The sequence below is a fragment of the Aulonocara sp. 'chitande type north' Nkhata Bay genome, linkage group LG23 (assembly GCF_057382095.1).
Source record: "Aulonocara sp. 'chitande type north' Nkhata Bay isolate Kocher_YH1m ecotype deep benthic linkage group LG23, A_spYH_male_GT1.1, whole genome shotgun sequence".
NCBI lineage: Eukaryota > Metazoa > Chordata > Actinopteri > Cichliformes > Cichlidae > Aulonocara > Aulonocara sp. 'chitande type north' Nkhata Bay.
In genome coordinates, this window is record NC_141365.1 from 18,813,251 (window position 1) to 18,841,007 (window position 27,757).

Here is a 27,757-nt window from a genome sequence, read left to right on the forward strand (position 1 = left end):
GATCCCATATTGGTTGCCTTGGCAGCAAGCAAAGACAAAAAAAAACCTAATAAACTGGAAAGGCAGAAACTGTTTCTTAATATCTCTGTGATAAGGTCCAAAAAAATCTGCATAGGAAGACTAATGGCAACAAAAAAACAATAGATACTGGAGCTCATTTCTTTCTTTCTGTGCCATATAATCAAGGATATTAGACAGAGATAAAAGAACCTGCACGTATTCTAACAACAGAACGATGAACTCTTCAGCCAGAACAGTTCATCTAAACGAAACTATAAAGCTTTTTTCTTGGTGTGTGCATTCATTTTTCAATTAGGGAACTCCTATTAGCTGAAAATGGATTTATCTTGTACACTTGTACATTTTCATTGCTATTAGGATTACGACAATAATGGTCATTTACATATTAAAGTTTAAGTTTTACTTGTTGTTCTCACTCTTTGTTGGATTTTAACACCTCTGTTCACTTTTTGTTTGTGTCTTGTATTAATCATCACTTTTTATATATTTTGCATGATAATTTGAATTAAAAATCCTCAATCGAAGTTCATTTGGTGCTGCTTTAATCAATGTCAAATTGTTTCATCAGAAAAGTAAAATTTTCTTTAGATACATCTTTTTGTGTGTTAAAACTGTGAACACTACTGCACACTGTCACGTTTGAATAGGTTAGAACGCCCCATTCATTAGAGACATAGAGGATTCTACACAGTCTGGTGAAAATATGAAACCCAACAATTCACATAGAACCATTTTTAGGAGCATAACCTGCAGCATGATCAAATAACTTCAGCAAAGTATCGATTCTTCTAGTAGAACTTTAATTTGTACAAAGTTTATTAAGAAATTGCAGCAAAGCTTACGCACTCCAAACAGCCATATTTTCAGAACAGTTCTCTTTTTTTGTACAAACTTACTAAAGATTATAAATGAAATTAATTACCAACATGCTAGTATGCTAACATTAGCTGTTCTATAGGAAGGTTCCTAAAACCGCTGACGGCAACAAACAAGCTTCATTTCCAACTTCTTTCAATGTGATCTGAAGCTTTTGTTGCTTACATCTGTTTACAGGTTTCATCATCATCTAGAATTGAATAAACAGGCTATAACAGCAGGATTGATATGAGCAACTACAACATGAGTCAGCAACAATAACAGTGTAAAATTATTTTTTGTTATTAATAAAGACATTAAGATTTTATTGACTAGGACCAAACAGCAACTGAATTTCTGTGTTTTCTGCTGCTTCTGCGCAGTTGTCTCATACACACAGAGTCATACTTTATAAGCTGCAGTCAAAACATATTTTACATTGTTGCTTGTCAAAGTAATTTTGCTTCTTTCAAGCTAAATTATTAGTGCTATAGTGCCCAAATTTCTAATCACTTCCAAAGCTGTATTGAACCAAAATTGTATAGTAGTGTAAAGGTAACATATTAAAAGGGTTGAGAGAAGAATGTAATGGTGCATAGAGGATTTACATACTTCCTAGTATGGCTGATTCAGTCTCCTGACACACCTCCAGGAAGCTGTAGTAAGATTCCATCTCAGCAATGGAGATCCGTACAGTGGAATAAGATCCATAAACGTCCATATTTACCACAACTTGTAAAACAAGATCCAAAGGTCTGATGTAACAGCCTTCCTCAAGATTCTGTTTGTAGTCAGAATAAACTGAATCTTACATGGTTGTACTGCATGCATATTCTTTTCTATGGTATCTACCTGTCCTGCCTCCCCACTGACTCTGTCAGAGAAGCGGGGGGTGATCCATGTTTGTCTAATGCTTCTCCTGTCTGTTACACACACAAATACACACTTTTTGTTTTCTATGCCGCTGTGCTGCTGGACCTGTTTGTTGCATGTCCCTGTACAGCCCACAAGATACCTGTGACCTCTCTACTTCTGTCTATGTCTGTTTCTGGCTCTCTGTCATAATCTCTGCTACAGGGTAAAGCCTATTACAGGTCATTTGCATACACCCACACCTGTTACAATCACAGACCTGCTGTGAAGGAGGGAGTTTACACTCTATGTAGACTCTATTAGAGGTTCTTTTCTACCCTGTACACTTCTCTCCTAATTTTGAGAGATTTTGTGTAATTTTGTGAAATAATTAACAACAAAAATACAAATAAAAAAGGATACTGTGGAGAAATACAGTATTGTTTCCAGTGAGCCAGTATGCAAAACATCAGCATCCTGGCTGCTTACCCACATGACATGTAGGTGTAATATTTTCGGTCACACCTGTGCTCTTGCTCTAATGTGACAATACTGCAAACCTTTTAAACACAATCACCAACCTATGATAAAGTCAAGAGAATCATTTTGAGACATTGTCAAGAATAGTCTTTTTTTACATGCAACACACAGCTGGGGATTATCTGCACATGTATTCTCTACTGGAAATATGCTGCTTGGTATAGGCAAGGGATGGCACCAGGAAGAGTGTAGACATTCTCTAGCTCAGAATGACCTGATCTATTCTTGCGTAGGCTCCGTCTGACATTATACAGACTTTTAGTAAAAACCATGTAATGCCTGAAAGGACTTATTCTGACACTTAGAGCACTGCCTTGAAATGTCTAAAATAGTTCTGAACTGAAATGCATGTGAGAAAACAGCTTATTTATATGGTGAAAAAAGCTCTACCCACTGAAGTCTTATTTTAAGCTATCGTAGAAGTGGATTACAGCAGTGAACTCTATTCAGGTACACACTGTACTTAATCTTTTATAGTTTTTACCCAGATAAAAATCAGCTCATGTAACTTTTCAAGGCACTAAATAAAATAAAAGAAGTTTTTTTGGAGGTGGCTAAAATCCCATAAGCATCTCATTTAAAGGTTTGCTGTATGGTGCTTTATTTCTGGCAAGTGAATTACCTGAAATTAGTTTGTGAGTACAGAATCAAAGAAAAACAGACCTTTTTTAAATGTTGGCATTTTTGTTTGTTTGTTTGTTTGTTTGTTTGTTTGTTTGTTTGTTTGTTTGTTTGTTTGTTTGTTTTGTTTGAGAATTCATAATAATGAGAGACATTCAAAATACCTTATCTCACTTCATTACCAAATGAAATGATTGAAATGAAATCATTTCTCAGCTCAGTTTTTCAGATTTTTCACATGCAAATAAACAGATTTAACCAGCTGGAGCATCATCTAGTGGTGATGCAATCAAATATGCAAATTGTAAAATAAGATTGTTTTATCTCACACATACAGCTCGACGCTGCTCCCGATCTATCTGTAAAATAATTTCTCTGTCTCCTCAGATGTGATCCCAACTCTGCCAACAAGCAATCAAACTGCCCGACTAACATCCTGCAAATGCATGAAAGCAGCTGTGATTCAACTTCAACTCTTGGATTAAACCATTAGATTCTCCCTGCTGTTGCCTTCTGTTGAGAACTGGATGAACCCAGAATCTCTGTTTCTTCCTTTTCTTGTGTAGAAACACCAGGACCAGCACATCATTGCTGGATGTGAACTGCATTTCTTTTTTTTTTGTAGTGTGTTTTTGAGGACAAATTCTTTTGCAAAACCGCAATGCTTTTGATGCATATTTAGATTACATGATAAATTTGCATCTCAAATAATTTGAATTTCATCTTGTATTTTAAGGTCCAATGGTCAAATTTAAATTACAAATGACAGAGCCTGTCACACCTGCCTGTGAGGATTTTAGCTTTCACTAAGGTTACCCTTTCCTCTGACTGTCATAACTGGTCTCTGCTGTCCTTTGTCAGTCAGCTGTATCTGGAACGCTTTCTTTTCAGTCTAAAAACTGAAGTTCTACAGGACCTTAACCTTAATACCTTTTTCATGTGCAGTTATGAGTCGAGTATCTCTGTTGGCCTTTTTGAAAAATTGATGTTGGTTCTCTTGATGTCAGCCAGCTCCTTTAATTCCCCTGGAGAGGCTTGCTGTTCCCTTTATTCTCTTCTTTACTGCCCAAGATGCACACTTTATGTTCGTTCTGTGGGTATCTGCCTGTGATATCCATGCATGCTTCTTGTTTCATCTTTAATAGTTGATCTAGCCCTTCTTTGTGGATGCTCTAGGTACTGGACTTCAGGAGGAATCTTCTGCTAGCAAATTCTTAAGCTTATAACAGGACTGTTGATTGAGCGAGAATCACAGAAGCACCAGTGACCTCAGATAATCCTTGTTCTGTTCACTGAGATATTTGAATGCTAATCAATAAAATCAAATCAAATCAAATCAAAACATATTTTTCAGCTAATTTTTCAAATAGAGCTTCTGCACCTTCTGTTATAGTTAAATTGACTCTTTCAATAACTCCTCACCACTGCATAAGCTATTATTATTCAGGTGCCCATTTAAGTTATTTTGCCCTCTTCCATCTCTATGCAGTCTCACAATCAGTGTTTTACATTAGTTTCTCATGTGTTATTATTATCATGTCACAATAAGCAAAAACTGAGAAATCTGCACTTTGTTAAACTGTGTTCGTGCCGCCACCATGTATGAAAATGTTAGCATGTACAATAATGTAGCTTACCTGCTTGTATTTTATATTTCACAAGATCAAACACATGGGATAGACTAACACTTTACCACACAAAACTGTATTAATAAGCTGCAGGTCCATTTCACTCCCACTCCTGACAAACCACTACAGACTCGTGTGTATCCCCATCACTACCATTGACAAGGTGGTACTAAGGAAGCAGCATTATTATAGGCTTTGACCCTTTAAAGCTCTTTTTTACTGAGTACGGATTAAGTCAAAGCTATATAGCACACACACCTATAACACAGTCACTACAGTCGATATGACAGTCACTTACATATTACTGATCCCATGTTGCTGCTGATCTTTCTGTGACACAGTGCACAGGAGGGGCTGAGCCACACCGCTAAACCAACATCCAGTCCAATGTCCACAGCAACACACACATACAAAGATCTGGTGATACTACAGTCCACTCCTCAGGGCTGTCTGGTTTTCCTCAGTAGTTCAGGACCAGTCCTTGTCATTTTGTGTGTAAGAGTAGCAAGAAACGGCAGAGAGGTATGGATATGTGTGTGCTGATGTTCGTGTTTTCGTCAAAGAGGGGGGTTGAGCCTCTCCTGGCAGCCTTGTGACCGGCTTAGCTGCTCAGTTCTTACCACAGTTTACACAAATATCCTCAACAATACTCTCATCAGGCAGCGGGGACTTCCCTTCTCCTCTGCATCCTTCCATGTTTACTCCCAGCTTTCCTTTCCCCCCGTCCTGCTTCTTTTATGCCCCCTCCTCTCAAATGATTTATAAGGCTTCTCCACATTGTTTCTTCACTAGTTATGGATGCGTGTGAGATGGCTGCCACGCCCTATCTATAGACAAAGCTTTAGACTTTGAACTGATCATGTATGTAAAACAGCACAATTAGACAGGTTTTGGTCACACTCAGAGTCAAAGATGCATATAGTTGCATCGACTACATTATTCAGAAGAGAAAAAACTGTATGATGTTGGTTATCCATCAATAAGTGTTTTCCCTCCACCTCTTCTCGGATACTTTTAATTTCTTAGTTAAAAAATGTTAAGAAGATATAAAATAGTAAGATGGCGAATATTTACATGCACATATGTTGGGTTGTGTCCAAAAAGTGGGTCAAGGCTGTGGCGCGTGTGTCCAAATAGTCTAATAAGTGTGTTACAGAATGTATGTGATATATAATAAATATTCCTTGCAGACAATAGTTTTGGCAGTTTATCAGACTTTTTCTTTTAGGTTAAATGTTGATATTTTCTGACTGTTAAAACTTTTCATTCCATATAAAAATACATGAAAATATAATATTTAAGGTGACTGAGGAGGATGCATTACTGCAATTTGGCGTGACACATTACTTGTATTTGAGGTTTTATCGTACTAAATTGTACCTGTTTAATTCCTTTCCTTTAATTCTCTTTTCACACATGAAGATGAGAAAAACCACTGAGTGCTAATCAGCTGCGACCAAGACAACTACAGTCATCAGCAACAGCCAATATCTGTCAGTGACCTCAGCCTCTCAGAAATGTTTGTCCTTTCCACACGACTACAGGACTCTTCATTACAGGACATGCGACAAAAAAGTTCTGGGGTATTGTAAATCAGTTGTCTTGGTTCTTTTTGTGTTGTGTGACTGGACAGTTTGTGGAGGAGAAATATTTTTTTACTAAAATGTAACCAAGTTTCTTACTTACTGTGTTATTTAACATCTAGTTCACATAAGTTACTCTTAAAATGACTTTTCTCAGAAACCTCTGGTGTTACAGTCTAGCCTTATACAGTATTTCCATTCAGACAGTTCACGCATCAGCCTGAATCTTTCTCCACTCATGTTTGAAAGTGTTAGCTAGGGTTACATGAGCTGCATGTATATCAGTTAGAGCAGCCTGTAGGAATTGCATTTTTCAAAACTATTTCAACAAAAAGAATAGAGCTTTTATTCTGTTGGTCCATTAAAAAAAAGTCCATTTTTGGTCAACTACTGTTCTAACCGCTGACATCATGGATTATGTCACTGCAGGCCTTGGCTAGCTCACTGACAATGACCTTCTCCTACTGGAACCAGAAAATCACCATAGACTTGAAATGACGCAAGCAAACTATCTTAAAGTGACAGTCCAGGATGCACAAGACGGACATTTCCACACATTACTGAGTACTGACGTTTCAGACCAGGCACTAGAGCAATCTGAATAATTGATGAACATGGCATTCCCACCAGTCCCAGATCGAAAAGGAACAGATGTTGTTTTCTGTTCTCTTTAGCACTTTATTGTTAGCATAAAAAACAAGCTTTCACTCGGTGTGTTTACCAGTTAAGTTATTGGTGAAATCATTTCAGAACTTTCAAGGAAAGCAAAACAGTTAGCGTTCCTGATAAACTGCAAAAAACTAAAAGTGAAACTATGAAATGATTCACATGTCCTGATGAGCGTTTCCAAGGAACACTGTGATTACAGGAATACCTTTTAAAATTTATCAAGTATCTTGCCAGCCAACTGAAGTTTTCAAAATGAAAAACTAAAAGGAAAACAGTAGTTGTATCAATGAGTTTGCCCTGTAGTCAACACTGAAACTGTGACCAGACCACTTGACCTTGGCTCATTTGACCTGCTCAGCATTTATCCTCTTAAAAATTGTTCTGTAAAAAAATTAGGCCAAACTGTGAAAGTTCTCCTGTGCTATTGTTCAGCTCTATTGTTGTGAGCAGGACCGTTCAGCTGGCCTCTGTCCAGCAGACAGAAAGAAAGACACTTTCCAAAGGATATGGTGTGCCTCCCCTCCCCACCTCCACTCCTGTATCATATACAGGAAGAGGAAGCAGAGAGAATACAGTGCTAACGTCATCACTACAAAGGTTGGCGCTGTTTGGAAGCTTGGGTGGGTGACAGGGGTTTCAGGCAGGAGGCCTCTGAATAATATTACAAATCCTGAGCTGCTATCAATAGGCTGCAGTTGAGATTTCAGTAGCGGACCTCTGAAGACATGTAAGATGTGAACGCTGTCAAATACAGAAAACTGGTAGTGTAATGTTAGATGAATCTCCAGAAAGATACAATGCAGCAAGCAAAAGGCCAGGCAACAATACTGCTAATTCTGCCCTGTTGTATCTTATACCAAACGACATATATGACCACATTATGATTTGAGTTTCAAGCTGTAAGGATAAGCATCTAACCTAGCACCATAAACTCAATACAATATCATAAATGATATATAGCGATTTTCATACACACACTACAGACCACCTAGCTTTTTTAAGGGGGCAAAGCGAGGCATTAAGAAGCTAGTCAGAAGACATAATCTCTTCAGCATGTCCTGGGTCTGCTCCATAGTCTCTTCAAGTTCAATCAAGCCCAAAACACCTGGAGGTAGACCAGGAGGTATACCCAAATGACTTCACCTAACTCTATTTAATCCTTTCCAATTATATAAATGTTTTTAATTTATTTATTTGACATGTGACAGATAGCTGTGTACAACAGTCATCCAATAAGATTTACATTTTCTCAGTTATGTAGAAAAGACTTCAACCGAGAAGAGGAATCACAGATCCATAACAGGTTGGCATTTTGTTGGCAAGATAACTCATAATTAAAACAACTGGGAATTGTGTAGGGGAAACAGGGGATAGTTGTAACATAACGTTTGACATTTCTGTCTGTAGCTTGGAGCTCTTTTAAGGTAGTGGATTCAAAATGTAATGCAAAGTATTTACATATATCTGCTATTAAATAGTACAGCTATTTTCTCTGCAGCACAATTACTCATTGCATGGTGTGGTCTCAGACACAAAGAGTGAAACGTTACAATTGACCCCATAGCCTGGATTAGTTGTAACATATCCGTGGGTGAAAAAACTGACAAAATCTTAACATGTAATCTTTTTTATTCAACACCTGAATGCACTTAGAACTATTTATGTAGCTATGTGTGACAGAATGCAGAAATCTAGCTTTTGAACATCCATGAGAAGAATTACTTTTTTCATGGCTTACCTTGGTGTGGTTTGCAAAGTGCTTCAGAAAGATGAGGAAATCTGTTTCTTGCACCCATCCTGATTTATTTCCACTACCAGTATTTCCTACTGGCCCATCTCTGACAAAGTGGTCTGCATAACGTGGGAACACAAACATTGGAGGAACTGTGTTGCCAATGGCATTAACCGCATATACAAAGGTGACCAGTGAACCTTTCTCTGCTGGTGTCATTGTCCCAACTTGTTTAATATAAGTTAAAGTAATAGTGTGGTAAGTTGTAACATCTGCATTATTGTTACAACTAACCCAGACTGTTGCTGTTACAACTGACCCAGACTCCTATAGCCATGAACTAGCTAACATTACAGCCAACGGCTAAAACATTAGCACTAAAGACCTACACAGAATATATCCCCATAGACATACAAATAACATAATTTAAGTTTGATGAGTTTAACTGCAAAGCAGATAATGCTATTAGAAATTAACATAAAGTTGAAATAAAAAAACATACTTTTTTGCATACAAATTAATTTTTTTCTTCTTAAACTGTCTGTGTTTGCCAAAATGTGCTAATTTTTCACATGTGATAGAAGAAATGAATTGGGCATGTACAGGATGAATCACATCATTTGACACTTAGCTCTGATTGGAGAAATTGGAAGTGCTACAACTGACCCACGTTACAACTATCCCTGGATTCTCCTGCAAGCTAATATGCAACGTGACTAACATAACATTAGTCACCTCCTATATGTGCTCATAATGACATCACCAGTTCAGATAAGGTTTGAAAGTGTTGCCTGAAACTGTTTGGCTCTTCCTCTGTTTCTGCATGCTCTGAAACCCAATTCATGTCAAACAGTATCATCTTATAACATTGGTACAGTACATTCTCATGATCTGTCTCTACTGATCTAACACACACCAAGGAAAATTGATTCCATCTTTGATCAATTATATTCTGCCATTTGAGGCTTCTCCTCCTCCTGCTGCCTGCACAATATCAAAGGTGAAAAGCCAACAAGCTCTCTTCAAAATGACTGTACAGAAAATTAGAGAGAGTGTCTGTCATTCCTTTAATAACAATAAGCAGAGGTGGAATTACATCACCAAAAGCCCTTATAGTTTGTTTTGTTTATACTCATAAAGGAATAGTGAAAAAAATGACCACCAATATTTTTTGGTAATCACTTTCACTTTACCCTGGTGAGAAATATTATAAAGTCATAGAATGATGGCGATTTCATAGTAACTTTGAAATCCAGTGCTCAGGAAATTAAACTGCATTTATTAACATGGGCCTGCTGTGGTGAAACTACAGAGTCCTGTAGATGAATTCCAAAAAGGTTCATCTTAGATAACATGCTTTTTATGCAACACTGGAATATAGCAGCCTACCAGTCGTAACAGTGAATAGCTGTATTAGGAAAAATTGCCTCATTCAGCAATCGACTCATACTTTCCCTTCCCGCTGAAGAGGTGATTCACTTTAAGTCTTGCCTTTATTAAAGCTTCAGCATCTCCCAAGTAATTTTGTTAAGTAGCACAATGCTCATTTAGTTGTCAGTTAAACAAATTATTGAAAGAAGTATAAATGCATATTAGGCAGTTGCAGTATGAAAAAGAAAAAAACTGCAGTAATTTACATGATAATCTGTGTAGCTTGAGTGTAATGTTAAAAGTTTGTTTTCATGAGCTGTTAATGCATATTTGAATTGTGGGAGAGCAATATTTTCTCACCTTTCATAAAGGATGGTCCAGTGCTAAAGGGGACCATACATGAAGCAATGCAGCACATTTACTTAATTAGAGAATTCATCCAGCTCTTATTATTGTTCTCACACAGATGCTTCCAGCTTCACGTCACTCAATTAGGAACCTTCTTAAGTAAACTGACTGTTAAACTGCAGCCTTTGACTGGAGCCCATCTGAGCTTTCACTGGACACACACTGATACTGGTCATCCATCGCAAAGCTAACACGGATAGACAGGCAATTATTCACACTCACATTCACACTTTTGTCAATTTAGAATCACTGATTAACCTAACACACATCGGAGAAAACTGGAGTACTTGGAGTGAATCTATGCAGTTTTTGTTGTTTTGAAAAAAATATATATTCCTTTTATTTGCCTCTAAAAAGTGGGGTTAAGGTTAATTGTAATCATCAATCACAGAGAGAGGCCTTTAACTGGACATCCAATATTTGTTATGAAATTTTAGTAATGTATAACTTTAAGACCGAACTGAAAGGCTTGAAGTAACAAAAAATAATAATAATGAACAAATTTTATTAATGACAAATTAGCTGCATAGACAGATCATTGATGGTTGGGTCTGTGTATTAATGATGTGCAGACATAAATCAGTTCACAGAGTCATATTGTAGTTTCGTGTCATTCTTTTTTGGACTGAAACAAGTCACACTACTGTAAATCAATTAACTTCAGAGTGCAGACTTAAAATTAAGTTACACTCAGGTTAGCATGAGACCAATATCAGTAGTTTCTCAATTATATAATGGGTATAACAAGTAATCTTTTAAAAACAGGTGAAGAATATAACAATATCCAGTTAAATTAACACCTTTACAGAATCATCTGTGCTGCAAACACTGGTGGCAGCATACTGAGCGAGCATGATTTCCAGTAAATTAATTCAGAGCCAGTTTCCATAGTAACACTCTTCACAGGCTGCCCTCCGCCCCCCTACCCATCATTCTCTTAGCTACTGTGCAGTGCAGGCAGTGCAGCAATGGAGAATACTGTGCAATGCAACCGTCTCCAGCGTGGCACATTAACCTACTTCCACACCAGAAACAACCCGGATGCGGAATTAGAGAGAAGGAGGATGAAAAATGATGGATGAATGAGGAGAAAAGTGCAAGGAGAAAAAAAGGTTTGAGTGGACTGAACTACATGGAAGGCAGAATGAAGGACACACAGAGGGGAGAGAAAGGACGAACTCGGGATGGAAAAGAAGTGATTACTATGAGAGAAGGGCAAAGAGGAGAGCTGGAAATAAAAGGCACAATGAAAAAACTGAGTAAAGGTAACAAGACAGAAACTTAAATGGACAATATCAATGGAAGACTGAATATGTATCATCATTATTCATATTAAAACAAGAAAATAAGATCCTGGTCTCAGTAATATTTACTCGCATCAAAGGAAACAGTTAATGTATGCCAGTGAAAATGAGAATGAAATGAAAAATCAATTTAAAAAAAATGTTGATTGCTGCTGAAAATCACAACTGAACCCAATGACTTCTCTGCTACACTCTTTGGCACATGTTCCTTCTTGCCCATCGCATCCCTCTTCACTCAGTGGTCCTGATGAGAGGATGGAAATTCCCTGCCTCCATTTCATTTGCCCTGCTTCCTAATCACAAGTCAAAGATTTATAGATAAAGATCTTTCACCACAACAAGGGTATATTCCAAGAGGCGGGCTCTCCTTAGAATTTCCCATGAGAGGATACCGTTTAAAACATCCGCTCCTCTTATTCTAATTAATCCACCTGAGAGTGAAACATGAACAGACAGACAAAGGGGGGAAACTGAGAAGATATACGATGACTTACCGACATGAGTGATGACACACTCGACCCTCTGTAGCAGCTCCTGAACCGACATCTCGTCCTCTCTCAGCCAGCACAGCATCTCAGGGTGTGGGTTGCATCCACTCTTCTCTTGATCTCTCTTCGTCTCACTCTCTCTCTCTGCTGCCACGCCTCCTCTCGTCACCCTTCCACCCCAGACAGTCTCCCCTGCTTTTGCTCCCTAATCCAATTTTCTCCCCTGAGATTTGTGTCTCCCTTTCTTCCCCTCATATATGTTGATTCTTATTTATACTCTTATTCCAAGTCCTTCCTCACATTTATCACCATCACAGACAGCCACAAAGCCTGGGGATAATGATAATGTTGATGCCACTCCCAGCCACTTAGCTAAATAGTAAGTCTACGTATAAAATAACCACGCTGCTAGTAAGGCACATATAAAGTACCAAAAAAAAAACCCAGTTGGGGTTGATAGAATAGAAAATAAAATAGCTTAGTCAATTGAACGGTGAGCAAGATAATCTGCCAGTCAGTGTTCAGTAAAAAACAATGGCAAGGTAACTGTTAAGCAATTAAACAATAAAAGCCAGAACAAGTCAAGCGGAAAGACAACAAAAGAGGCAATTTGTTTGTCACCCTATCAGTCAGAAAACTGTGCCAATAGTAAAAAATAAAACTGCATTTTCAGAAAATTTGTAAGTAAAAACATCCAATTATTGATCAGCCATCCAGACACGAATAGAGCCAACCGTTCCTTGTCATGATGCTCCAAGCCCCAACTGAAAACCAGAAAAATCCTCATAGAACAAAAGTAAATATTTACAGCACCTCTAACCTAGGAAAAGACAGAATGCTCCTCAGCCAGGGGAGATAGTTGAGTCAACTCCATTGAAAGGGAAACTCCTCAAGCTTGATGGGCAGGAAATCAGTGGTGCTGCTGCTTTGATGATGCTCTATTTGCTCTCATAAAGAAGCTGAGTCACACAGAGGGAAAACGAATCAGAAGGCTGCTTCACCTGCCTGCAGGGCGGAGGGAGAGACACAGAGCTGGCTGAGGGTGGGGTGGGGGTTAATAGGTCCAAGAGAGAAATCCTGGTGCCTGGAGCTGGACTGTAAGAGGAGGGGAGCCCCAGGAACACACAATGATTATCAAATTAAACATTATAAAATATATATATATATATTCTGTTTTTGTTAAATATGTAGGAAAATAACATAAAACATTTTTAAAACCCTACATATTTAGCCATCAAAAAGACCGTGTTAAATTAAATAACTCACACGACTCATCACGCAAGAGCACGAACAAAACAAATCATTTACGCTTTCACTTCACATAGTCATTCGGTGCTACTAAAGCCACTCTGCTAATCCAGCTCCACATTTTGCCAGAACCAAACAATGTAAGGGGCTCTAGCATCTCTCCATGGCCCTGTATGCTCCTGGGACTGTCTATTAGCCAGAGACATCTGTGCTCTTGCTACTCATTCATCTTCTCTCTGCAGGCAATCACAGGCTGTACAACAGAAACAGCCAAGATCAATGGCCCATCAACTGGCTGACAAAACAAAGCACATAATCCTGTATTTCTTAGGAACATGACTACACAGTGTTTGTTTTTGTCAGATGAAATCATTAAATCTAAACTATCGGATTATTTATTGGTTTATTTGTCTAAAATTTAACAGTTTAGAATATAAGCGGAAATATTGCGTATTAACAAACCAAACGAAAATAACGGGAAATTATGAAGGATACAGAATGAAAAGGAGACAAAAAAAGCCCCTCTCCCCCAAAAGGAGAAAGGGATGGGAGGAGACGTGACTAAGGAAACGAGCGGCGTCCGCACCATATGATTGGAAGGTACACAATAACGTCGACGGAAGTGTTTTCGGGCGCTAGCGCGGGAAGACTTACTGACGTTGTTGAGGACACGGAGTTAAGCAGACAGGGGTCGAGCCAGCTGCCAGAATTATTATTACTACTATTGGAGTTTTAGATATTCATTCACTCCGCCCTAGGTAAGACTTCTAAAGCGGTCCATGTTTATGAAAAAAGACACAAGGCGGCCCTTTGGAGCTAACAACGGGGCTAATGTTATTAGCTCATAGTAAGCACAGTGGCTAACTCACCTAGCCTCGTTAGCTTCCATGATAAGTTGTGCTATGATGCTAAAAACAGTGCCAAATGCCATTTAATGTTCAGGAAGACGGCGTGGAAATATTTCTTTAAGTGTTTACTAACCGCAGCTAACATGGGCTACACACCAGTGATGTCTCGGTCAAGCTGTCTCTGCTGTTCAAAGTAAACCACTAACTTCACTTTCTCATTAGCGAGCTACATAACGAATACAGTTCTGTCTGTTGTGATGTTAAATTTCTTAAGTGCCGCTCTTGCATCCCAACGTTATGATGTCAAATTTTAACGTTTACTGTCCAACGAATGAAATAAGGCTTGACGTTAACGATTAATGATTGTTATGTCTTTTTCTCCAGTCGTTCAACCATTCTTTAAACGATCTGTTAACTCATACTTGTGCATACCGGGTCTAAAAAGACTTGTAGCAAATCTTTCAGTACAACAGAGCGATCTTTCTGAGGCGTGCCTCTTCTTCTTTTGGCTGCACTGTTTAGGGGTCGCCACAGTGTGCCTCCTAGCATCCTTCTCTGTCACTTCAACTCTGCATGTCCTCCCACACTACGTCAATGAACCTTCTCCGGGCGACCGTGGCTCAGGGGTTTGGAAATCGCATCTGTAACCGGAAGGTCGCCGGTTCGATCCCTGGGCTCTCTGTTCTGGTCGTTGTGTCCTTGGGCAAGACACTTTACCCTACTTGCCTACTGGTGTTGGCCAGAGGGGCCGATGACGCGATATGGCAGCCTCGCTTCTGTCAGTCTGCCCCAGGGCAGCTGTGGCTACAACTGTAGCTTGCCTCCACCAGTGTGTGAGAGTGAATGAATAGTGGTATTGTAAAGCGCTTTGGGTGCCTTGAAAAGCGCTATATAAATCCAATCCATTATTATTATCTGTGTTCTTCCTTGTTTCCTCCTTTCTGCTAGCTCCATATTCAGCATCCTTTGTCCTAGATATCCACTGTCTCTGCACTTGTCCAAACTGACAGAAGTGGACTGAAACTGACTTTACTCCTACACAGCACCCATGCTATCTTGCATAGATGGAGCGCTTTAGGTTGAAGTTGTAAAATGTTGCTTTTTTTGTTTCTTTCTTTTGGTTTTGTTTGTTTGATTAACTTGGCTCCCTCTCTAACTTTGTCTCCAACACTACTCCGTAATCAATGGTTGGGAGATGGTGACACTAACAAAAAGACAGCAGGCTGAGCTGGAGGTGGAGCTAAAGATGCTTTCATTTTCTTGAAAGTTACTTGAATGAACAGGATTAGAAATAAGGGGTGCATATATGATGTAGCTCATAATTGGCTTGATAATTTGGATTTCAATTATTCTGGCATGTTATGGTTTACTTGTTAGGTGACATGTCTTTGAATATTGCAGCTTTCACGAGAATAGCTTGATTAAACAAGGCAGCTACATGTGGACATCATGGTACAGGATGGAATTCTGCACAGTGCTGGACATTTGTTTTATCTTTGTTTCCAAAATATTGTTACAACCTACCCTACCTCTGTATAATTATGATATAATAATTATAGTGTGTGCATTTTGTATGTTCATTTTAACAGAATAAAGAAGAGTCATGCAAGCATTTTTGAAAGGAGCAACAGGTCAGGCAGCCAGGCCTCAGAAAGATAAGGCAGTGGCTGGACCCAGTGCAGAGAAGAAAGCCAAGGCTGTTCCTTGGGTAGAAAAGTAGTAAGTATGACCCACAAAGGTGTACTGTACACTACATCTGATTAACTATACAGAGTTACAGGAATCTCAAGAATCCTTCAGGACAAAACTTTTAACCGCCTTTTAACCGGGGGACTGTTCAGTATTGCCATAAAAATCCAACATTTTTTTGTTTTGTTTTTTTAGTCTTGGGGTTGATTTACAGAAATGTTTAATCTGTAAAATGCATAATGAATAATAGCGTCATGTGTCTCATTTTTACATTTTGATCATCTTTTGATGTCACAGTGAAATTCAGGATTGTTTCTTGACTCAAAATGATTATTAAATCCCCCAAACATGGAACACATAGTTTGCATGTAAGTGCGTTGGAGGGTGACCACAGAGCTACAAATAAAACAGTTGGACGTACATTGTTTTTTTTTTTCCTTTCCCATCTTTACAAGAATTTCTGGTCCTTTTAACTGACTGCCATTATTTCACAAATGTATTATTTATTATGTATATATTTATTTAATATTCTTATGCAGTGCACTATCATCCTAATATATTTTATTCTATCAGTTATTGTGTAATAGATAATTACACTACAGTATTTTAACCTGGTTCTGTCTTTGTGATCCTTTTTTTTTGTGTTCTTCTCTTTTTGTAATTTTGTTCAGCAGTGCTTCTGCGATATGTTGACTAATGACAATAAAATAATCTAAAGTCATATTTTTGTGAAACTTTTGTTTAACACACAATTATCACCTAAATTATGATATAAGGTCATGTTTGTCATTTTAGAGGCAAGACAATGTGAAATGTAATGGATAGTGAGTCATATTATTGACTTTCAGATGTTTAAATTGAACAAATATTTCACGGTGATGCGGTTAAAAGTGCTTCTGTTTTGTTGTTGCACAGTTCTCTGGAGTCTATATATAATCTGTAGCCTGTGCTGATATTGAAGCTTGTGAGGTACTCGAACCAGTTTTTTTTTTTTTCCTCTTTCTTCAATGAACTCCAGCAGGCCAAAGTGTGTTGATGAGGTGGCCTTTCAGGAGGAGGTTGTAGCAGTGTTGAAGAAGTCTCTGGAAGGAGCAGATGTAAGTAACATTTGGTTGGTTTTTTTTTGGGGGGGGGGGCGGTTATAGCCTTGGCTGCATTACTGCATTTGGTTTGTTGATGACAATGAAAATGCCATACACTCTGGTTTTTGGTCCCTTTAATCTTGTGATTCAGAACAGAGCCTTTCAAGATCATAATGTGGAGGGTTGTTTTGGGTGGAAGTGGACAGTAAACATTTCTCTTATCTGACAGACAACTTTAGTCAGCAGACTTCCCATCACCTGATAGGAGATGAGTGTGTTTTTGTTCTCGTGCATGTACCACGTATACTGTAAGAATGTTTTCGAACTTGTGTCAGATTGCTTTGTCACAATGTAGCAGTGTGTTGTCAGATATACAGTATAAACATGGTTATTTCCAATATTTTTGTATTCGGGTTGTACTTGTGCTCATTTTGCACATTCTGCAAGGCCATAAAGGCACAGTATCATTGGATCTGTGTTTAAATTGCAGCTTCCCAACTTGCTCTTCTATGGCCCTCCTGGAACAGGAAAGACCTCTACCATCTTAGCTGCTGCCAGAGAACTTTATGGGTGGGTAAACTGTATGTGTGGTATTTGATAAGAGATTTCACATCAGTCATTTCTTCATCATAGTTTTTAAACCTTTGTTGATCTCTCTCCTTTTTTCTTTGCACTGTTCCTGCTCATATTTGACTCATGTCTCTGTTTTCAGTCCAGAACTGTACAGGCAGAGGGTGCTGGAGCTCAATGCCTCAGATGAAAGAGGCATCCAGGTCGTCAGAGATAAAGTCAAAAACTTTGCTCAGCTCACTGTTGCCGGGACACGCCCAGAGTGAGTCAGCATTTTACAGTTTGTGATAATAAGAAAACAGCTAGACTTATTTTTTGTTTTGGGTTTTTTTTGTACGAGGTTACTCACATTTATAAATTGGTAAATGTGAATTAAAAGGCAAACTGGGATTGTTTTCAGCTCTGCATACATCAGACGTCATCCTCTAATTGTAGAGCCAATCACAAACTGAAGGAATAAGTTCCTGTATGTACAGTTTTCCTTTAAAACATGCAAATATTTTTGGCTATAAAGGTAACGTGACTGTGCGTCATAAAGCACATTTCAGTGGTGCCAGCAGTGCTCTGATGATAACTCAGTTTACAGACAGAACAGCTTTTGGAATAATTATTGAAATAAAGTACCAAAGTCTCTGTCAGTAAAGTCCAAACTAATGTTGAAACTTTCACTATTTTGCTACATTTGCAGCGGGAAGTCGTGTCCTCCTTTTAAGATCATCATACTGGATGAGGCCGATTCCATGACAGCGCCAGCGCAAGCTGCTCTCAGACGGACCATGGAGAAGGAGTCTCGCACAACTCGGTTTTGTCTCATCTGTAACTATATAAGCAGGTCTGCTGTGGGTTGTTGCTCAGAATCAATTAAACACACAGTTAACACAGTTATTGTAATCCTGCTTGTATGTCTGTGTGTTTTCTAGGATTATTGAGCCTCTGACTTCTCGGTGTTCCAAGTTTCGCTTCAAACCTCTAGCCAATCAGATCCAGGAAGAACGTCTACTAGAGATATGCGAAAAGGAGAACCTCAAGTACACCAAAGAGGTAGGAAGAAAGAAAATGATTGTGCTGCTATCCGGTCTTCAAGTGATGATGTGATGAATCCTGCTTCTGGGCCCAAACGACTCAGCGTTTAATAAGGCTTTTGTGTTTTTAACACGTTTTAATGCTTTGTATCTTGTTCTATTTAATCTCAACAAGCCCCTAAAAACAGTCAGTGATCACAGTGGTCGGCCTTTCTGTTTTTATTACCACTATTCATTTTAAAGCTTCAGGTTTTGAAACCTTACGATGTAACTACAGCCGAGCCCATGCAGCAGTATATTAATGACTAACCTGGTATTTTGGATGGATTATATCAGTCGTTCTCCTGACTGAAGTTTGGTCCTTTTACAGCATCCTGCCATGCGGTTGCATTTGTCCCTAACCTTCGGGAACCCTCGCGTTAAAAAAGTTAGCGTTCGTCCTCCAGCCTATCTGTGTTTATGCTAACATAACTGTGTCGCTAGCGATCATGTAGCACATCATTATATACCAGCTAGCCAAACTTCAGTAACCCTATAAACGTCACTGCTGTTTAGTTTTCTGTCTTCATTTATGTCGGAAGTGATAGCAGAGCTGTACATCTTAATTTTTTTCAGAAATCTCTGTCAGAACATGGTATATTATATTTAAGTGGAAACTAGCGAGCTAACTTCCTGCTAACTTCTAACAGTGTTAAATTTCATAAATTCTGTTTTCATGGATGCCTGGATGTTAAACTTAATTGTTACACCTGGTAAAGCAGCAACACTGATCATTTTATTACAGATGAAAGAATTTAGACAGTTTTCAATCCTCAGTGATGCAGCAGTGATCGTTTGACTGTGACCTTAAGCGGAGTTTGGGCCCAGACATGGCTAATGACATCAGATTTAAAGACCAGATAGTGTAATGTAGACCTGAGAGAAATTTCTAAGATGTCTTACGCACTTCTAGTGTAGGTTCATTTTTTAATTGCTCGATACATGGGGAAAAATGCCTCGTAAAAATTATTTGAAAGTGCTCTTTGATTTTAACTGAGAGGCTAACTTAAAAGGAGAGTGTAAAAGAAATTACCAGACATAATAATCCTACCAGTGGGTGCTGCTAAATGTTTTATGTTTTTTTTTTCTTTACAAAAGCAGCACACAAAAAGAAAACGATTCATGTAACAAATAAAAGAAAGTCTGCTCTTTCCTTTTATTACTAATGAAGCTGTAATCTTCAGCAGTGACCGTATCTGCAGGTTTAAAGATGATCAGTTGCACACTTTTTAGGTCTTTTTGGAGACTGCTATGAGGATATGTGACATTTTAGTCCTTCTACAAAATGTCAAAAATAATTAAATAGTTGACCAGTACAAGTATAGTTTCAACACATTTATTTTACTCATCCACAAATACATATTGAATGTTTTTTTTGTTTTCGTTTTTTTGCACAGAAGTACAAATCAGGGTTTAGTAAGGAGCTCAACTCAGAACGATGAGCTGTATCTTTTAACTTTGTTAATGTTAGATTGAGTCTGACCCTGGCACCACCAGTATTTTAAGATAAATCTGCACACATCCTCCCCATAACAGACTCAACAGAAAGTCAAGGTTTTAAATACCCAAGTAATTTGTGTCGTGCTCACTGTATTAAACTCACTTCCAGCCTTGTATTTTTGTTCTTGGACATTACTGAAGTAACTTTGCATGATTCACCATTCAAATCAATCCTTATTTGTCTTGTTTTTGTCCTTGGTGCAGACTCCCAGTTGAGTCCAGCCAGCTTTCTTGTGATTTGATTGCAGAGGCCAAAAAAAAAACAAAAAACAAGACAACTCCCATTTTCCTGTTTGTTTAACTGCTCGGCTGTTAAGCCTGTCCACAAATGTATATGAGCAAACAGCTGTTTATTTTTAAATATTTAATGTTTAAAACAGGGGATTGTTGCAGTTGCCTTTTTTAGGTGTAGCAGACATCAGCCCCTGTACAACTAACTGGGGTTTAAGTTTGCAGTGTTCAGTAGCATGAGCAGAAAAGTGATATGTACATCAGTCAATTTACAATTCAATGCACTGTCACTCAATTTCATTAAGCAATAAGAGGCTCCACCTACTGGTCGAAGCACATACTACAGTCATTCTACATGATCCATTTCTATACATTTGATTTAATTGTATTAGTAGATGATTATTAACATCCTTTGGTGCTGCATTTTCAAATAAAAAAAGAACACAAAGTGTGTCAAGAGATGGTTTTTGCAAGTATAAACATTTTTGCTTACCTGTAAAGTATTTTTGATAAAGGGAATGTTCCTGCCTAAAATTTTGATTGTAACATAAATAGATGGATTATCATGACTGCAGACTTCTCTACATTTGTGAAGAGTACCGGTATGTGTGGCCTGCTCCCGTCGTAAGCACAATAGCACAAGGCAGAAGAGTTCTCAGTGACAGGCAGGAAGTGTTGAATATTCTTAACTGTATGATATGTTAAAAAAATGGCTAATGTAATTCAGATGCCTGAGGGCACAGCCAGTTTCCATTTCCATTTTACTGTGTTTGGTCTGGTAATACTGGCGGTGTTCCTCCACCACTGTCACTGTCCCTGGTCCTGTGCCCACCTTTCCCAGGTGGTAATCCATCCATGGTCAGAAATGTATTCGCTGTTGAAAAAGTCTGATTTGAGTGACATTTATGTGCTGCATAACATGTGAGTGGAGGTATAGCAGAACTGCAACTGCTTTCTTTGCACAGCTGGTGGAGTCTGATAACTGTCTTTCCTAATCCAGAGTATAGCAGCCTTGGTGCGGGTGTCTGAAGGCGACCTGCGGAAAGCCATCACATTTTTGCAAAGTGCTGCACGCCTCAATGTCGACAAGGAAATCACTGATTGTGCTGTTATTGAAATAGCAGGGGTGAGCTGGACTTCATTTGTATCACAGTAGACTGCAAGAAGTGATTATTAACTGTAGTTAGAATGTCTTTCTCATCTGAGATCTTGCTTCTGCTCTCTGTTAGGTTGTACCTGACAAGATGATTGACAACCTGCTCCAGATCTGCTTCAGAGGAACATTTGAAAAACTGGAGGTAGCAGTCAGGGTAAGTGTTCTAATAGCCTGAAATAGATAGTTAAGCACAAAATAAAAGGTATGGCAATCAATCTTTAATCATCTTCTCTGTCAGAACATGGTGGATGAAGGCTATGCAGCCACACAGATCTTGACACAGCTTCATGAGTGTGTCATAGAGCAGGACCTGAGTGACAAGCAGAAGTCGACTATCACAGAGAAGATGGCAGTAAGTCATATAATACGGTGCTGTTTTTTTTGCAGCTACAATAGTAAGTCGGAATAAATGTAGAAGTTAAATCCTTTTTTTTAATGACTCGATCTGTTTGTTTTTCTCTGGTTCAGGTTGTGTGCAAGTGTCTGTCAGATGGTGCAGACGAGTACCTGCAGCTGTTGAGTCTGTGTTCAGTCATCATGCAGGAGGCTTCCCACAACTAAATCCCCTTCCATGAACGTCATGGTCATCTGCTCCCATTGGGACCAAAGGCTTTACAGAGACACTTAACTCAGATTTATCTGCATTTGATTGTTGTTTGGGATGCTTAACCGTGGACACCAGGCGACAGTGATCATTCATAAACAACGTCAGAGCACTTCATTAAAAAAAAAAAAGAAAAAAGGACATGTTGGTACTTATCCACCATACTTTTGTACACTTTTTGAATTCTGGAAAATAATAAATAGTTCTTTCTTGTTTTCAGGGGTTCACTGTTTTTATTCTTCAAGGAAAGTGTTGAGTTAACAAGCAAAACTGTGACGTGTGCTCTTGGTGCTTTCTTAACTGAATTGTAAGACACATAATAATACAGTACAGTGCAGGTTTGATCCACCTCTCATTTAAACATAGTTTTGCTTTAAAGGAGCCAGACTTTTATTTTGTTGCCAGTGTCTTCTTTTTTTTTTTTTTTTTTTTCCTTTTTTTTGGGGGGGGGGGGCATGATAATCACCCCAAACGCACTGCCAGTGCAGTAAAAACGTCATCAGTCATGAAATTGGCCTCCTTAGAGCCCGGATCTCAACATTATTGAAGTTGTGTGTTATCATCTTGACTGAGAATGAAACAAAAGGCATCCATCCAAAGAAAAGCTTTGGATATCTTTGAGGATACCTGGAGAACACTTTGTGAAGTTCAAGTTCAAATTTACTTATATAGCACTTAAAACAACAGGTGTTGACCAAAGTACTGTACAATACAATGGGCAAGTCAATAAACAAAAAAAACAGAATAGTGTTTTAGAAGAGAAAATCATTAAAAAAGTGAATAAAATCATAACGTATAATAGTAACAAACTCATGATGAATCAAAAGCCAGAGAATAAAAATGGGTCTTTAGATGACTTAGTATCCAGTGTTGAGGAGGATCTGATATGCAAAAGCAATGTATTCCAAAGTTTGGGGGCAGCCACAGCAAATGCCCGTTCTCTGTGTTTTAATCTGGACCTAGGGATAATCACATGAAGAAATTACAAAAACGAGTTCAGTCTGTGTAGAAGAATAACTGGACGCACAAATTGTTCAGTTTTTGCCTTATTTACTTTGATTTCATATATATTTGCGGATGTTTCAATAAATCGCTCCACCTTCCCATTTCCCTAGCAAAACATGAAGAAATAATTGATGGCTCAAGACTTTTGCACAGTGCTGTAAGGATTAGTGTGTGGTATGGAGCAGCCAGTAAGTTCAGCCTGTTTGTTAGCACTAAACACACTAAATGTGTCTGTATGGTTTATCTTGCTCACCAAGTTTGCTGTAGTTTACAAAACAAACAACACAAAAATCAGCTGGTGGCAAAAGTACTAATGTACATGATGTAATGTTCATCACAAGGTTATGTGTCAGACATTGTTTGGCTTAGACACATTAGCTGGCACACTGGTATCTACAGATGATTTCACTGCTGGCAGAAGCACCGTGACTGTAGATGTTTAGCAAACCGTGTTTACTTTTAACCACAGCAGTTTCGTGAAATGTCAGCACAAATCACCTGTTTTCTTTACCTTATCCAGCTTCACATCCTATAAGCGTGAAGCCCACTTCCATTTCGGCACTATGCTAAAAGTGCATATAGCACAGTTCTTGCTGTATTGCTTAGCCGTCTTAAAGCAGTGAGCTCCGTCCACTGTCATCAGTCACTTTCTTAATGATCCCACATCAACACAGAAAAGCTCCACCCTTCCACCTAATGGTGCGTGTGGTGTTTAACTTTGGGTGATAAGTTTATAATCACCCAGTACCAGAATCTGAAAAATGAGAAGTCCTTCTCTGCAACCACAGTATCAACTCATCACTGCTGTACTGTTTGATTTTTAGATTGTGCCATCCCATCTCATGTTCCGTGTTTTCAGCACGTGCTGTTCATACTTCCAGCCACAAGGTGCCACCAGAGTCCTTCAGAGCTGCATCTATGCTTGTTTTGTTTTTTTGTGGTTTTTTTTTTTACATCTTACATCCTTGTTGGGAGCTTGCTCAGCAACAAAGGGAGCACGTAACACCACAGAGGGCAGGGCTGGTTTATTATGAGGTGTGGCTATGGCGCGCTAAAATGGAAATCTTTCTGGTTGTGGTGTCAATGTGTCTCCTTCTGTAAATAGAGCCGTAAATGCAGGTTCACTTAGGTTTAAGAGGGTGCACAAATCAAAAGATACAACTCATAAATCTTTTTCTACTATATCTTAACTTTATTGATGTTAGATTCAAGTGTGACCCCCGCACCACTAATATTTTACCAGATTGTGATTTTTAAAATATAGATAAGATAAGGAGATACGGTACACCAAACCTTATCTTCAGTTATTATCCTGAAATATCTGTCAACAAGTGATCACTATATAAATTTAAACTAGCTCATGTAATGTCACCTTATGGCCACAGTGAAGGCTCCAAAACACACAACACACACAGACTACTACTCAAAAGTGTGGAGGTGTGTTTAGGGTCATTGTCTTGTTAAAAAATAAATGATGGTCCAACTGAACACAAACCAGATGGGATGGCATGTTGCTGCAGAATGTTGTGGTAGCCATGCTGGTTCAGTGTGCCTTCAATTTTGAATAAATCCCCAACAATGTCACCAGCAAAGCACCATCACACCTCCTCCATGCTTCACGGGTTACTCATCAGACCAAAGCACAGATGTCCACTGGTCTAATGTACATCCCTTGTGTTTCTTGGTCCAAACAAAGTTCTTCTGTTCTTCTGTAGAGATGTGTCTGCTACTGGAACTCTGTGTGGTTTTTATCTGAGGTGCTGTTAACTTGTGATTTCTAAGGCTGGTGACTCAGATGAATTTATGACTCTTGGTCTTACTTTCCTTGGGCGGGCCTCATGTGAGCCAGTTTTGTTGTAGCTCTTGATGGTTTTTGTGACTGCACTGGAGGACACATTCAAAATTTTTAATTTTCCAGGCTGACTGACCTTCAATTCTTAAAGTAATGATGGACTGTCACTTCCCTTTACTTAGCTGATTGGTTCTTGCCATCATATGGATTCTAACTGTTGTCAAACAGGGCTGTCAGCTGTGTACCAACCCGACTTCTGCACAACACAACTGATGGTCCCAACCCCATTACGAAGGCAAGAAATTCCACAAATGAACCCTGACAAGGCACAGCTGTGAAGTGAAAACTATTTCAGGTGACTACATCATGAAGCTCATTGAGAGAAGGCCAAGGGTTTGCAGCACTGTCAACAAAGCAAAGGGTGGCTACTTATAGGAATCTAAAATATAAAACATATTGAGAGTTTTTTTTCCTTTGCTACATAGTTCCATATACCTTCATTCAGTTATTCATTTATCCAGAGTAGAAGTTTATTCCCACTGCCAGAATAGTTATAAAACAAGCCAAATTAATTTCAAAAAAATGTTTCAAAATTGTTTCTATAATTTCTGTTATGTTACTGCTTGGTTAATTTTATGTTTTAAATATTAGTAAAATGCGCCACCCAGTGGCTGCTTTAAGTAAATATTTTCATGACAGAAGAAGAAGAGCTAGACAGAAAGTTGATGTTTTCTCTATAGTAAGACTCCCCAGCCACTTTAATAAGTACACCTGCACATGGCAGTAATTCAATGCATTTAGGCAGAGTCCCTGAAGTTCAAAGTGAGCACTAGAATGGGGGGAAAATTATTTAAATGACTTTGAACATGATTGTTGGTGCCAGATGGTATTCAGACAGGTTGATCTGACTCTGAAAAACTCAAAACTGTATTTCTTTTTTTCTTTAACAGTGTTGTTTCTATTTTGTTCAAGTGTCTCTTTCTTGTGTAATAAAAGAGGAAAACAAGTTTTCCTTTATCATGCTGGTTTTTTTTACCGTGTTTTTAGAAATTACTTTTATCTGGCTCTTATGTTTTTAAGTGGTTCTAATCCAGTAGGCTTTTCTTACACGATGATCTCTAGGCTTTACAAAGATTGGTGTGAAAAAGAGAAAATATCCAGTGAGCATGTTGATCCCAGAGGTCAGAGGTCATACTGCTTTAACTTCATAAGAAGGCAAAGTAACTCAAATAACTATTCATTATAACTGAGGTATGTCGAAGAGCATCTATGAACACAGCATGTAGAGCCAGGTATCACTGCTGTCAGGTAAGAACAAGAAACTCAGGCTAAATTTAGATGGCCTCACCAAAGTTGAACAGTAGAAAATTGATAAACATTGTCTGATCTGATGAGTCTTGATATCTGTTGTGACATTCTGATGATGGAGTCAGAATTCAATGTAAGGAAATGAAAGCATGGCTCCATCCTGCGTTGCATTATGAGTTGAGGCTGGTGGTGTGGGGGATATTTTAATGACACGCTTTGGGTTCCTTAATACAAGCTGAGCATGGTTTAAATACCACAGCCTATCTGAGCATTGCTGCTACTGTATCTATCCCTTAATGACCACAGTGTAGCAATCTTACAGTACAATGGATGCTTTCAGGATGATGTCACAAAAGCTCCAGTCATCTCTAACTGGTTTCTTGAACCTGCAAATGAGTCCACTGTACTCAAATGGCCTGCACAGTCACAGTCGATCTCAATACAGCGGAGTACTTGTAGGGATGTGTACAGTAAAGTGTACAGAGCATACTCCTATTGGGACCATTTCCTGCTGTGAGGACTTTGACCTTAAATACTTTACTTGTAACAATTTTAATGTAACATTTTACAGTTTGTTTTGTGCTTTTCCTTACATAACACTTAATAATGATAACTTTTGTGATGGCATATATAATCTATTTAAAATTAACTTTATCAGAAGGGCCTCTTGATTTGCTCCGCCCCCTCACTTATCCAGTACATGATCTCGAGTCTATCCGTGCTGACATTCATCAGTCCATTACAGGACTATATAATAATATTGTTGTAAGGCCTTAAATGATATTAAATCACATGTGACTGCAGTCCACCCAACCTGCGTCTATCATATCAGACAGGACCAGGTTGCATTTGCATTAAAGAACAATATATCAACCCACTGCATCTAGCTAATCCGTGTATTCCCTTCATTGTGTAAGTGCTGGCCTCAGCAGTATGCTACTAGAGCCATGTGTCATAATGTGTTCATGAATCTGAAGTTTGTTCTCCAGCCTCTTGCGACTCCAGGCTTATCAGTCTCAGTCAGACACTGTGCACTTTAATAATATGATTACAGCCACAGCAAGCAATACTGTGATTACTGCAACTCATGTAAACACCTGGTTATCTTACATGCATTAAGGTAGTAATCATAACTGGATTCCCAGGCCTGGATTACGTATCTTTTCTTTTTCCAAATGACTTTTGGCATGGCGGCAGCTCAGTCTGTTTCCTCTCAGAGTTTGGATTCGGAGCACCTCAATTCCTGAATCAAGGTCTACCAAACTAACTCTTCCCTGCTGTGTCAGAAATCATAATATGTTTACTTTCTTCTTTAATTGTCTCTTTTCTGTTAAGTTCAAGTGCCCCTTTTAATCTTACTTCTTGCAGGAGGAGGGCAAAAGTTTCCTTTTACCATGCTACGTTTTACCCTGTTTTTAGAAGCTAAATTTACAGGGCTCATATTTATTTCAGTGGTTCTTGTCTATGCCTTGGTGACCTAAAAGTACCATACTGTTCTAATTAAGCACTTACCAATGTTTTTTGTGTTTCCTAGAGTTTCAAAGCCATTTTCAGACATGTGCTGCACTCCTTTCAACATTAACTTATCTGT

The 27,757-nt window shown here is 38.6% G+C and overlaps 2 protein-coding genes across 6 annotated transcripts in view; one reads left to right on the forward strand and one right to left on the reverse strand.

The window, feature by feature from the left end:
* The window catches only part of mcf2l2 (MCF.2 cell line derived transforming sequence-like 2), a 112,759-nt gene extending 98,378 nt beyond the window's left edge, over positions 1 to 14,381 (reverse strand). For 2 of the 4 annotated variants that reach the window (XM_086284651.1, XM_086284647.1), the window contains exon 1: positions 1,489 to 1,911. In XM_086284651.1, coding sequence (XP_086140777.1) covers positions 1,489 to 1,597 — 109 coding nt within the window. In that variant the 5' untranslated portion in view covers positions 1,598 to 1,911. Of the gene's footprint in view, positions 1 to 1,488; positions 1,912 to 4,815; positions 5,069 to 12,078; positions 13,168 to 14,189; positions 14,229 to 14,324 lie in introns of those variants that run through there. The other 2 variants (XM_086284648.1, XM_086284650.1) reach the window with 2 other exon arrangements.
* Positions 13,779 to 22,276, forward strand: rfc4 (replication factor C (activator 1) 4). Of its 2 annotated transcripts, none has more exons than XM_086284678.1 (11): positions 13,779 to 13,920; positions 15,758 to 15,887; positions 16,876 to 16,954; positions 17,430 to 17,509; positions 17,652 to 17,771; positions 18,198 to 18,341; positions 18,430 to 18,550; positions 21,302 to 21,427; positions 21,531 to 21,611; positions 21,696 to 21,809; positions 21,926 to 22,276. In XM_086284678.1, exons 2-11 carry the CDS (start codon positions 15,772 to 15,774, stop codon positions 22,016 to 22,018), a joined length of 1,074 nt encoding a protein of 357 aa, XP_086140804.1. In that variant the 5' UTR covers positions 13,779 to 13,920; positions 15,758 to 15,771; the 3' UTR covers positions 22,019 to 22,276. The 2 variants fall into 2 exon arrangements, with proteins under 2 accessions (XP_086140804.1, XP_086140803.1); XM_086284677.1 differs by lacking the exon at positions 13,779 to 13,920 and adding an exon at positions 13,927 to 14,078.
* The last annotated feature ends 5,481 nt before the right edge of the window (positions 22,277 to 27,757 follow it).